A 14,348-nucleotide genomic window follows, 5' to 3' on the forward strand; every position below is an offset into this window, starting at 1 on the left:
CTATATAGTAGCGTCTGTGAGTCGCACCGCCCACTAAAATTACGGGGGGGGGAGGGATAATTTTCTCCACTCCCTGCAAACTTTAAACAATTGATCACTGCATACAAATTTCTACTAACAATGAAAGAAACAATATGATCCTAGCTTGTCGTTACTAACTACTGTATACACAACTGCTAATAAGGTATGATATTGATAGTCAATCTTTTTTTTCTATTATTAAACAGCTATAATATTTAACATTTGGATTATTAAAGTTTAAATATACTAGAAGTATAAACTTAAAATTACTTATTCGATGGTCATCTCTTTAACAGATTTCTCACGTTTGAAACTAATAAACAGACACATGCTAATCCGATACCTTTAATAGTTTCTATAGTGTTTGCCTTGTGCTGCTCAGTACTTGTTAAAGCATTTTACTCTTACTAATATAGTAACATAGTTACATGAATTAGTATAAATTGGGAGATGATGAAAACAATATGCTGCACATATTCCCCCATACAGAGCCTTGGAAACAGCTGTTCTTCTAATGGTTGTAAAATGCTCATCTGCATTCATACCTGTATAAATCATAGTATGCAGATGTTTTAGCAAACCATACACACTTAATGATTTGGGAAGCAGATCTACTTTCTAGAGAGTTGCTCACATTTTATAACCTGTTTGCACACACATAGGGGTATATGCAATTGCGGTCGAATTCCCGAAATTGTCGAATTTCGGGTAATTTTCGCCCCAAAAAAAAATTCGCCTATGCAATTCAGTGCTTTCCGACCAAAAAACGGACTTTCAAAATTCGACTTTTTGAAATTCGAATTTTTGCAAATTCGACTTTTCTGCAATGAAACAAGTGCTGCAATTCGACAAAAGCATATTCAATTCAAGTTTGGAAATTCGACAGCAGTGCTTTTAGACAGCAAATTCGTCATTTTCAATCCGCCACACTTTGGAGGGATAAAACAATAAAAAAAAATTTAAACATGTTTTTTTTGGTGTTTTTTTTTTTAGGAATAGCATATCTATTTATATTAGAAGGGATTAGGTATTTTTTTTTTTTTTTTTTTTTTTGGAGGCACAAATATTATTTATATATTTAAAATATTATTATTTTTTTATTTTTTTTTATTGCTGGAACGGTAAAATCCTTAAAAAAAATGGCGTGGGGTCCCCCCTCCAAAGCATAACCAGCCTCGGGCTCTTCGAGCTGGTCCTGGTTCTAAAAATGCGGGGGAAAAATTGACAGGGGATCCCCCGTATTTTTAAAACCAGCACAGGGCTCTGCGCCTGGTGCTGGTGCCAAAAATACGGGGGACAAAACGAGCAGGGGTCCCCCGTATTTTTCACACCAGCATCGGGCTCCACTAGCTGGACAGATAATGCCACAGCCGGGGGTCACTTTTATGCCGTGCCCTGCGGCCGTGGCATTAAATATCCAACTAGTCACCCCTGGCCGGGGTACCCTGGGGGAGTGGGGACCCCTTCAATCAAGGAGTCCCCCCCCCCCCCCCAGCCACCCAAGGGCCAGGGGTGAAGCCCGAGGCTGTCCCCCCCCCCCCATCCAATGGGCTGCGGATGGGGGGGGGGGCTGATAGCCTTTTGTGATAATGAAAAGAATATTGTTTTTTCCAGCAGTACTACAAGTCCCAGCAAGCCTCCCCCGCAAGCTGGTACTTGGAGAACCACAAGTACCAGCATGCGGGAGAAAAACGGGCCCGCTGGTACCTGTAGTACTACTGGGGAAAAAATACCCAAATAAAAACAGGACACACACACCGTGACAGTAAAACTTTATTTCATACGTCGACACACACATACTTACCTATGTTCACACGCCGACATCGGTCCTCTTCTCCATGTAGAATCCACGGATACCTGAAAATAAAAGATCAATATACTCACCTCAGCCATGGTCCAGAGATACATCCACGTACTTGGCAAAAAAAGAAAACGAACACACGGGCCACCGGACTGAAAGGGGTCCCATGCTGACACATGAGACCCCTTTCCACGAATGAGACCTGTCAGTGACAGTTGTCACAGAAAGGTCTCTAAAGCCAATCAGGAAGCGCAACTTCGTTGCGCTCACCTGATTGGCTGTGCGCTGTCTGAACTCAGACAGCGCATCGCACAGCCCCGTCCATTATATTCAATGGTGGGAACTTAGCGGCTAGCGGTGAGGTCACCCGCCGGTCAGCGGCTGACCGCGGGTAACCCCACCGCTGACAGCAAAGTTCCCACCATTGAAACTAATGGAGCGGCTTTGCGATGCGCTGTCACAGCACAGACAGCGCACAGCCAATCAGGTGAGCGCCACGGAAGTAGCGCTTCCTGATTGGCTGAAGGGACTTCAGTGACAGGAGTCACGTGATGTCCCGGCATTCGGGAGAAAGGGGTCTGATGTGAAAGCATGGGACCCCTTTCAGTACGGCATGGAGCGGGTGTTCGGTTTGTTTTTTTAACAAGTACGTGGATTTATATCTGGACGTGGATGTACCTCTGGACGCTGGAAGGTGAGTATAATTTTTTCACAGGTACCCTCGGATCATCGGAGACCGTGGCAGTCGGCGTGTCAACATAGGTAAGTATGTGTGTGTCGGTAGTGTGTAATAAAGTTTTACTATCAAGGTGTCTGTGTACTGTTTTTATTTGGGTATTTTTTTCCCAGTAGTACTACAGGTACCAGCGGGCCCGTTTTTCTCCCGCATGCTGGTACTTGTGGTTCTCCAAGTACCAGCTTGCGGGGGAGGCTTGCTGGGACTTGTAGTACTACTGGAAAAAACAATATCTTTTTATTATCACAAAAGGCTATCAGCCCCCCCATCCGCAGCCCATTGGATGGGGGGGGACAGCCTCGGGCTTCACCCCTGGCCCTTGGGTGGCTGGGGGGGGACGGGACCCCTTGATTGAAGGGGTCCCCACTCCCCCAGGGTACCCCGGCCAGGGGTGACTAGTTGGGTAGTTAATGCCACGGCCGCAGGGCACGGCATAAAAGTGACCCCCGGCTGTGGCATTATCTGTCCAGCTAGTGGAGCCCGATGCTGGTGTTAAAAATACGGGAGACCCCTACTCTTTTTGTCCCCCGTATTTTTGGCACCAGCACCAGGTGCAGAGCCCGGTGCTGGTTTTAAAAATACGGGGGATCCCTGCCCAATTTTTCCCCGCATTTTTAGAACCAGGACCAGCTCGAAGAGCCCGAGGCTGGTTATGCTTTGGAAGGGGGACCCCACGCCATTTTTTTTTCTCTGTTTTTTCCCGTTTTTTTAAATCGCAGCAAAATCCGCCAAATCGGCCGATTTTCGCCCGCGGGACTGTCGAATCCGTTTTGCATTGAATATGGTGAATTCCGGCAGCCACCTGCCGGAGTTCACCTGTCGAATTGTGTCGAATTTAAAAACGGCGATAATTTGCCGCGATTCGCCGTGAATTGCATATACCCCATAGGCATTTCAGCAGCAGCTGGCAGCACATTAGGAGTGTGCCAAAAGGTAGGAAGACAGTAACAAGAGCCATCTAGATCCTGACAACACAGAAAAAGAGAGAAAATACCAACAAAAAAATAAATATTTACAGTCATGTCCATAACTCTACACCTGGAATATACATCTACTCTAGTAAATATAGAATCTTCTATATAAAAACAATTCACTGTTCTTCCATTACACACATGCATCTCCTACTGTTACTCTGAGTAGTGCTGCTTATAGAAAGCAAATGATGAGAAAATAGTGGTCTAAAGGAAATTAGTACATTTTAGGCACTGTGCCCAATAATTCCTATGCTGCCTATTTTATGTATTTTTGCAGTTAAGCTTCTAAAAACAGCTGTTTTTTTGGAGGAAAGACACTAAAGTTAAAAAAGGAAGCTATTTATTCTGAGTGTCCACAGCAGTTATCAGCGATATTGGTGCTGGACCATCTCATCACTGCACTGTGTGTCATAAGAAATGATCAGCTACAGGTTGAGTATCCCTTATCCAAAATGCTTGGGACCAGAGGTACTTTGGATATCAGATTTTTCCATATTTTGGAATAATTAGATACCATAATGAGATATCATGGTGATGGGAGTTAAATCTAAGCACAGAATGCATTTATGTTACATATACACCTTATATACACAGCCCGCAGGTCATTTAATACATTATTATTAACTGTGTATTAAACAAAGTTTGTGTACCTTGAGCCATCAAAAAACAAAGGTTTCATTATCTCACTCTCACTGAAAAAAGTCCGTATTTCGGAATATTTGGATATGGGATACTCAACCTGTATATATGGAAAAATTACCTGGGTTAAAAGTTTCCAGTTATTAAGTTATCAATGAGTTGGATATAACTGTAATCATGTTAAAATATAATTAGCAGCTTAGTAGCTCTTTCAACACACCCATGAGGTGGCTGCCCAGTGTAGTTTTTGTTTCTGGTTTGTCACCAGTAGCCCTGATCCCTAACTTTTCTATCTTCAGTTTAATAAACACTTTTCCATTGCGAGATGGGTTTAAAGTTTTCCTTCTGTTTTCAACGTTGCTATTCCAAGGCTTTTGGGTACACAACATTTTTAGTCTTCCCATCTCCATTTCTGTCAGTTATTTTAGTTCACAAGGGGGAGATGTACTAAGCCTTAAAAAGTGACAAATATAACGGTGATAAAGTAGTACCAGCCAATCGGCTCCTAACTCCCATGTTATAGGCTGGGTTTGAAAAAAAAACATGAGCCGATTGGCTGGTACTTTATTTTCCATGAAGTTTATTACTTTTCAAGGCGTAGTACATCTCCCTCTAAGTTATGGTTATTTCAGTCAGTTATGTCAGGTCAGTGGATTATTGTCATTTCAGTCAGTTATTACTGTTCATTAAAGTTTTCAACCAAATCCATCCAGTGGAAGGCCCAGAACAGGCTCAGTGGGTCATAGTTCTGCTAGTGTAACGTCCAACCAGGACCCCAACCCCCCTGAAACCTGGGGAGCATCCAACTGGACCACCTTGCATGTGTTTCATCTTGGTGCAGGGGTGTCTGAATGCATAACCAGAAAGAAACAGACAGACCAAATCATTTTATATATATTTTACACACAATTTGGTCCAAACGTAAGTGGACACTGACAGTTAGTTATTTTAGCTGTTCACCAAAACATATTCAAGTTCTAATCATGTGTTACAATAATGGATTTTAATTTGACATTATTTTTTCAACAACAAAATAGAGAGTAAAAAGGAAGTACACCACATGAGTCAGTAGCTTGCATAACCATCTATAGCAGCAAGAACTTAAATTACCGTAATTGCTTTTGGTAAAAGATTACCAGTCTTAAATCAGGTCTGAAGGATTGTGGCCCTCTGTTCCTTACAACACTGCTTCAGCTCGTTAATGTTTGAGGGCATTTGTGCACAACTCTGAAGGTCCTGCCACAACACATTAAAGAGACTGATGTCTAGATTTTGACTTTATTTCAAAACCCTGATTATTATTTTTTCTATAGACATTCAGTTATGTGGGAGTGCTCTGGATCATCGTCCACTTTGGGCTAGTCTGTCCAAAAAACACTAATCTGGAAAACTTTCAAACCAAAACAATAACAAGCAATTATTTTATTAGAAGAAGGGTCTTCCCTTCTGCTATACGTTGTCCTTGTTGTTCTCATGGTGATTGGGATATTTACCTTGACTTTTGGATTCTTTGCAATATGTGGATCATAATATGGTATGATTTTGGGAGAATTTGCTCTGTTGACCACTCTGGGGAACAGTCAATGTTCAATTTATTGCAATAAAAAAAGAAATCTTACTGTAAAATCATGGACTGCAAATTATAACTAGTATATAACGACCTAGTGAATGTCAGGTTAGAGGGGGTCTCTTCTCTCCACTTACCAAGCCACAATTCCCTTTTCTCATTCCCCTGCTGTGAGAGCCTCTCTATTATATAGATGGCTTCATAGCATGTTCAACACTAATGAGCAGCAACTTGTTTTTTTGTAAGATAGCTGCAGACATCTTTCCTCCTTGGGTTATCATTATTTACTGGAATACTCCAGACACAACTACAAAATGTTTTGCTTTCATAAAGATGTAGCAGCACTTCCTCGATGACCAGATGAGGTAATAGCAGACTCATACCACCTTCGTTCTCGATATAGAAGCAGTAGACGTGTGATTTTACACAAGGCTCCTCTCTGACTCAGCTTTGAGTCAGTAAATAAATAATAAAGTCTGTTATGGGGAATTGCTTACATCAGTGTTTACTGATCGCATTTTAAGATTGGGACAGGACTAGATGATTGAAAGTTAAGTCCTGATATGTAAAAACAGATTTGAAAGGGGATCGGTATGCGATTCGGTGGACGGGATGACGGCGGTCACAGTACAAATGCCAGAGGTAGCTGAAAAATGGACTACCAGCCTCAAAGCTGTTACCTGCAAAACAAACTTGAATTCTAGGCACATGGAACATTCAATCTGTCTGTGAAGCAGGCAAAATTAACATTTTAGCTGATGAACTTGAGAAATATAACATAGATGTGGCCACAACGACAGAAGCTATTACTGGAGCTGCAGCAGATTTTGATAGATTTAAAAACTAAAACATTATTCCCGGAAAATAAAAATTAATAGAAATATTTAACAAATATGAACTTTATGTTGGCGAATTAATGCATGCTCGGGAATGTAGTCTAAGTGCCCAGGTTCTATTCAATTACTTCCCACAACGAACACTCTTCCCGCAATAATTCCTAAGATTACCTGTGTTACACTACAGCGCCCAGGCTAAGTGCCCTGTAGTTACTTTCAAGCACAATACCTTTGATTAGTCTCATTAAGCTGCCACTCCAAGGCTAAGTACCGGGCATGAGGCAGCAGTCAGGGTTTATTTATTTATTACCAGTTATTTATATAGCGCACACATATTCCGCAGCGCTTTACAGAGAATATTTGCCCATTCACATCAGCCCCTACCCCAGTGGAGCTTACAATCTAGATTCCCTACCACATGTACACACAGAAACATTCACCAGGGTTCATTTTGTTGGGAGCCAATTAACCTACCAGTATATTTTTGGATTGTGGGAGGAAACCGGAGAATACGGAGGAAACCCAAGCAAGTACGGGGAGAATATACAAACGCAGTACAGTTAGGGCCATGGTAGGAATCGAACCCATGACCTCAGTGCTGCGACAAGCTCCGAAACACTAAATACGATTCATGCTTGCATCTCAGGAGGGCGTGAGCAATAATCCGCAATAAATGCAGCCTTGGGGCTAGTTGCTGGAAGTAACTGAATAGCTCCCGTGCACTAAACCTGGAAGCTAAATATCCACAAATAATTTGAATTACCCCATATGGACTACCAAGAATATGAATACACACAACTATGCTAACCTTGCTACAATTTGCTAAATCAAAAGCTGTATGTGACATCACAAATAGACAACTCTGAACAAAACAATAGATGTGGCATTAGAGTTGCAGGCCAATTTTCAAAGTAAGCCAAACCTACTGAAATAAAGGAGATATTAATACAGGCCGAGTCTCCCATATCCAAATGGGTATCCTTTTTGGTTGGTCGACAGTCATTAGGTCGACATTGGCAAGATCGTCATGGGCATATGGTCGACATATGAAAATTGTCGACACATGAAAGGTCAACACATGAAAAGGTCGACATGAAGATTTATTTTTTTTATAGATTTTTTTAAAACTTTTTCATACTTTACCATCCATGTGGACTACGATTGGGAGCGATAACCTGTGCCAAGCGAGGCACCTTGATCGCAGCATGGCGAGTGAAGCGAACCATGCAAGGGGACGCGGTGCACTAATTTGGGTTCCTGGTCATGTTACAGAAAAAATGACACCACAATCAGTTAAAAAAAATTCATGTCGATCTTTCCATGTGTCGACTATTGGGCCATGTCGACCATGTCTATGTTGACCAATAGTGCTTTACCTAATGAATGTCGACCTTAACATTGTCGACCATTCATACCGGAACCATCCAAATGCTTGGAACCAGTAGTATTTTGGATATTGGACTTTTCCGTATTTTGGGATATTTGCATACCACAGTAGAATTGCTATTATGTTTCATATACACATTATACACATATAAAAGCAATTTATTACAATATTGTTAATTTTGTGAATGAAACAGTTTCTGTAGATACACAAAACTAATTTCTGAATCATATACAACTTATACACATAGCCTGAAAATAATTACTAATAATTGAGTGCATTAAACAAAGTTTGTGTACATTGAACCATTAGAAAGCAACACAAGTCAGATTTGGAGGCCACAAAACCAGAAAGCATGCTTTAGCAGCATTCAAAAGAAATGTAATTAAAACAATATTACATTGTAAAAAAGAGAAACTAAAGACAGAACTCACTGGTTACACAGACTAAACACCGCCATTTGTTTCTGTCAAGCGCAAGGAGATGACAATGGGAATTATTTGTATGATATACAAGATGACAACGAACTACTGTATCAGAGTGCCTCACCTCTGTGCTCCCTGAAACCACCGCTTTGTCCACATTGACCAGCCCCTGATCCTCAGATTGGTGCACGCCTGGTGACCACTCTGCACAGCGCTGATGAGCCCAGCAGTGTCCTGAAGGATAAATGCGGGATTGAGAATTTTAGAATGAGATATTCCAGAATAACTCAGAGGGGAGAACATATTATAAAAGTAGAACATAGAGGAATTATACTATAGAGAGGCTTTATATATTAGGAATGTTAAGGATTTTTCCAATTAGCTGTTACAACAGTGTATTTGTACGTATGTTTTGACGTATGCCATATTCCAAGTGGCAGCAACGTATGACTGTTCCTCCATTGATTTCTGTCATGCTGCCAACTGCTCTGGAACGCTCTCCCAATATTCACACCTTCCAACAAGCCTTTAAGACTCCCCTCATCACAAAAGCTTCACAGTCCTCCTAATAGCGTCTTCATCTACTCCACTTATCTCCCACTTACTCTTCCCGGGTCACCCCCCCTAATTTCTCTCTGAAGCCTGTATGCCCACATCGCCAGGGAATTTTCCCCTCGGTTTTTCCTCCAGTCATTATCGCTGACACCAGTGCACCTTTAGTCCAGTCTCCCATACCCCACTGTGTCTGCCCATTTTGGGGTATAGGATCAGTGAGTGTTGATTTACTTCCTAGTCCTCATATCCCACTTCCCCATACAAATTATCAGTACTCTCTTTATTCGCTCACTTCCTAGCCATAGTGAGTCGCTCTAACCAACCCATCACTACTTCTATATACTCCACAACGTGTTAGGGTAATTATTTATCCGTTATAACCAATGTACTGATGTATTATACTGTTAACCTGCATCGGGGTGGTTCACCGGGGATTCGCTTCCGGTAGACTTATGCCGGAACAATGTTTAGAGGCAGATGGTTCTCTGCACCGGCATTCACCTGCGATGCAGCCAGCGGGGTGTAAAGAGCCGGGTGCTTCTAAACACTGTTCTGGCATGAATGGACCGGAAGCGCCTGATGGCTGCCGTTAATCCCCGTGTGGTACTGTCAACACCATCTAAATAAACAATCATAATAAAAATGTGGCAAACATATAGTAACATACGCCAAATTCAGATGACACTATTGTACCTGTTGACTCAAATAAGGACTGTATATGGATGTCATCAGGAAGTCCAACTTGACACAGTTCATCCCAGAATTTGCTGCCTTGTTCGTCAGGTGCGGTTTGGGTGCTTACACTTGTGTATGTGACATTGACTTCAGAGGATATTAGTCTAATGAAGAGAAGAGAGAGATTGATACTATATACTTGACTTATGACAAAAAATACTTACACTAAGCACTAAACTGAAGTTCACATTTAAAAAATATATATATATATATATATATATATATATATATATATATATATATATATATATATATATATATATATATATATATATAACACAAACTGGCAATCTACACAAAAAAATCGTATGGCTTCATTTATCCAGGTGTATAAAAATTACAGAATGTACGAATAATACCGACCAGACAACAAAATGTTATTATCGCTAATCTACACAGTGCCACTAATTTCCACAGCATTCATGTCATTCTCATCAGTCCCTGCACCATGGCAGTTTACAGTGTAAATACCCTAACTTACAAAAACAATCAGACACATACATTACTGTTCATTTTCTTATAATCCAGGTAACCTCACAGTACGTTTTTGGAGTGTGGGAGAAAACTGGAGCACCCGGAAGAAACCCACACAGGTAGAACATGCAGACTCCTCATAGACAAGCCATGACTGGAAAATGATCTAATGACCTGAGGCATTTGAAACAGTAATGCTAACCACTATGCCACCATAAGCTCCCCCAAAGGCATGTTACCATGAGGTCACAGTTGGTATGTCATTATGAGTTTACAGCATGGTCAGCAAAAACATGACATTTACTGATTCGACGACAGGGCTCCATTGGTCTCTGAGTTGAACTGAATGCCCATTATTTTAAAAGGATGATGTACCTGTACCATAAATAGAAACCTGAAGCTGTCACAGATGTACCGGTTTCCTAATGCAGCTGAGAAACTAGAAGTAAACCTTTGGTTGGTTACTATGAGCAAACTCAATCACCTTTTGTACCTCCGAATAGTAAGTAAAATTGATTTAGACTTTTACCATCCCGGTTTCTGCACCAAAACCAAGCTGTTTTCATCATATTAGCTTAGTGAACAAAGCAGCGTTTAATACACCAATGCGTATATACCCCTGACAAGGTCACAAATCCTATGCAAAACTGTTCAAAGTTAATTTGTGTAACTCAGCATTCATGAATGTTACTAAGGCAATGTTGATTTTTTTTAAATGGCATTCGGTCCATGATGATAATCAGATTGTATTGCAGTAAGGAAGTACACATATAGATGGTTCTTTCGGTCTAATCCACAGTACGTTTCGAAGGAAACGACACATGGAATGAAAGACACACATTCGGTGCCGATTCAATTGCAGCGAGTGTCACGTAATGGCTGTCTACAGGAATGGGCATCTATCAGAGCTATTCAATTGGTGCTACTATTACTCGAGGCATATAAAAATTTTTCTCGTAGCCTCAGGAGATGCAAGAAAAAGGTGTTTAAAGTCCGTAGTTTGGTCACCCAAAACTCTCAAGCCCGGACTTTGGATGCCCATTCAGACTTTTTAGATGGGGGTAATTCCATGATTATGTCAACCAGAACATCTTTTCCTGAAAGTGGCCACAATTAATCTTGTAGTGAAAATTTATATTCTCTGAAGTTAATATTTTGTAAAACCAAAGATGATAAACACCTGTTTTTCATAAATCATAAGTTGGCAGCATTGTTTATTCAAGATGGCAGTCTGTGGAAAGCTGTGGTGATTTTGTGCCTTATTTGACAACTGTTTACAGGTATGTAATTGTCCTTATATTAACATAATGTTGGAGATAACTAATAGGTTGTATAATAAATAAAAGTATTGATAATAGGCTTAGACTGTATTTTCAAGATGTTAGCTTTGATAATGATGTAGTTGAATTGACAGATTTAAATGGTTTTTGCAAGTATTTTGGAACATGTTGTGTCTGTCACAGGAATAATGTTTAATAAAATATTTACAAATACTTGAAATGTCTTATCTTCTTTACCCAACCAAGCCAACAACTCTATCATTCTCAGTGTTAAGTCATGGAACTGTAGGTTTCATATTTTGGAAGATTTGGAAGGAAGTTATACTCATCCTGAATTTGTGTTCCCGTTCAGTGTCGTGTCTGTCAAATAATATTTGTAGCTGTATAATTCTGATAATTACAGAATTAAACTTCCCTGTTACTTTAACAGTTAACTGAATGATTATAGTTTATAACTAGCATAGTTTGCAGAACTTCTGATATTTTATTAATGAAAAAAATAATCATTATTCTTGCAGTGAATCATTTGTTGTGTGTCACAAATGGAACTGCCCATGGGTTTAGCCACTTTACACAGCTAAACCCGAAGCTGTCAGCCACGTAAAATGCTAATGGGTGTCTGATCGGCGCAACAATTGAATAGCTCTGACAGATGCCCATTAGTGTAGACGCCCAGAGGGTGTGGTGAGGAACAATTGAATTGGTCCCTAATTCCTTTAACCATTCTGGCTCTCTAGCTGGGATCTGTGCTAAAACAGTGCAATCCTGATTACATGGAATGGAGTCTTCCTGGGAGGACAAATCCTCTGCAGCATATGAAACAGTGTACCTAGACATGTTGTCACACACCCTCAAACACCCCACAAACACACAGGGTACTGAGCAGACAGAGTTCCCCCCCAAGAATGGCAGAGAGACACAGAGATTGGAGCCAACCCACACACAGCGCTGCTAGAGTATAGGGAGACCCTAAACCCGCGCTGACTGTGTCCCTTAATAGGTGACACAGCCTTAACACAGTCCCCCCCCTTCTACAGCCCCCTGGTACAGTACAGATAGCTGGAGTCGTTCAGGAGGGACCTGGAATCCAATGGCAGTGAGCTGCAGGTTGGAAAATGGCGCTGAACGCTGCTGAATCCGCTCTGAGAAGCTCCGCCCCCTCAATAGAGCTGTTTTCCCGCTCATGTAGATTATACTGGCCTGAGGAATTTAGTGCTGGCTGAGATCCGCGGACCCCGACAGGCTTAATGTGGTCAGTGTAGGGCCCCGTGCTAGCTCAGGGCGCTCGCCGCAGCGCCGCACCTTAGTACCGCTGAGCCTTCTCGGAGCGCTCCCGCCCTTAGCCGCCTTCTTCACACTGTCCCCCCGCTTGCAAGGGGGGACAGTGACTCACTCGCCACACTTCAGCTCCCTGAGGGGGTGGCGGCTGGCTGCCAGGGCACGATCAGACCCCTCTGGAGCTCAACGGCCAGTCAGCGGGGGCAGTGGCTCAAGACCCCGCAGGGCGGACACTGCTCCTCCAACCCCCCCCCCCCCCCCCTCAGTCCCACGCTGCAGGAAGGCTGTCCCCAGCAGCCTCCCTGTGGGGAAAAAAAAATCTCTGAAATAAAATAAACTTTTCCTAAGAGAACTCTGTAGAGCTCCCCTAGCTGTGACCGGCTTCTCCGGGCACATTTTCTAAACGGAGTCTGGCAGGAGGGGCATAGAGGGAGGAGCCTGGCCACACTCTTAAAGTGCCAATGGCTCCTGGTGGACCCGTCTATACCCCATGGTACTAATATGGACCCCAGCATCCACTAGGACGTAAGAGAAAGCATGATGTTCATTATGCATCCTTTAATGAAAAAAATTAAAAAACACCCAAAAAAAACCCAGCAGCCCTTTGACCATAGTCTGTCTCCTTCCGCACCAAACAAAAAAATGATTCGCACCAAACAAAAAAATGATTTGCTTGAGCCAGGAGGTGGGGATATATGGACGGGCCCGTTGCATGCTGGGAGGCCAGAAAACTTTGACCGACTGGTGCAAATCCACTGTCGCTTTATCATATCCCAATGTTATCCTGTGGGATATGATGAGAAATACAATGATTTCTAATTCCCTGCAGAAACTACGGATATTAAATATTAAAAGACTGTGGGACGGTATCACCCTCACTAAGTATATGGAAGCCCATCGGGACCCCAGGTGGCTTATGTTAATGTGTTTTGTTAACTCCAAATACACCCTTGACTAAAGCGGCTATATAAATGAAAAGGAACCAACATTTTAGACAAGTGATTATGGGGTATATGCAATTGCGGTCGAATTGCCGAAAATGTCGAAAAACGGGGCATTTTCGACACAATTTTTTTTTTAGACAATGCAATACAGTACTTTTCGTCAAAAAAACGGACTTTTCAGATTCGACTTTTTCAAATTCGACAGTTCACAAATTCGACATGTCTGCAATAGTAAAAATGCGGCTTTTCGACAAAAGTATATTCAATTGAAAAATGTCGATTCGACAACAGTGCTTTTCGACAATAAATTCGTCCATTTCATTCCGCCTCACTTTGCTGGCGGAATCTAATAAAAAAAAATAAGAATTTACTTACCGATAATTCTATTTCTCGGAGTCCGTAGTGGATGCTGGGGTTCCTGAAAGGACCATGGGGAATAGCGGCTCCGCAGGAGACAGGGCACAAAAGTAAAGCTTTCCGATCAGGTGGTGTGCACTGGCTCCTCCCCCTATGACCCTCCTCCAAGCCAGTTAGGTACTGTGCCCGGACGAGCGTACACAATAAGGGAGGAATTTTGAATCCCGGGTAAGACTCATACCAGCCACACCAATCACACCGTACAACTTGTGATCTAAACCCAGTTAACAGTATGATAACAGCGGAGCCTCTGAAAAGATGGCTCACAACAATAATAACCCG

General features: G+C 42.0%; 1 protein-coding gene and 1 long non-coding RNA gene across 10 annotated transcripts in view; one reads left to right on the forward strand and one right to left on the reverse strand.

Moving 5' to 3' along the window:
* The window catches only part of KMT2C (lysine methyltransferase 2C), a 573,154-nt gene that overhangs the window by 312,050 nt on the left and 246,756 nt on the right, over window positions 1–14,348 (reverse strand). For all 9 annotated transcript variants that reach the window (XM_063921867.1, XM_063921863.1, XM_063921864.1 and 6 more), the window contains exons 5-6: window positions 9,632–9,777; window positions 8,508–8,617 (exon numbers count right to left, since the gene is read on the reverse strand). In XM_063921867.1, coding sequence (XP_063777937.1) covers window positions 8,508–8,617; window positions 9,632–9,777 — 256 coding nt within the window. The remainder of the gene's footprint in view (window positions 1–8,507; window positions 8,618–9,631; window positions 9,778–14,348) is intronic.
* LOC134927430 (uncharacterized) overlaps window positions 10,451–14,348 on the forward strand; it is a 38,401-nt gene continuing 34,503 nt past the window's right edge. Inside the window, exon 1 of the long non-coding RNA XR_010177638.1 lies at window positions 10,451–10,649. This is a non-coding gene — a long non-coding RNA (uncharacterized LOC134927430). The remainder of the gene's footprint in view (window positions 10,650–14,348) is intronic.

This window comes from Pseudophryne corroboree, chromosome 5 (genome assembly GCF_028390025.1).
Source record: "Pseudophryne corroboree isolate aPseCor3 chromosome 5, aPseCor3.hap2, whole genome shotgun sequence".
Lineage (NCBI taxonomy): Eukaryota > Metazoa > Chordata > Amphibia > Anura > Myobatrachidae > Pseudophryne > Pseudophryne corroboree.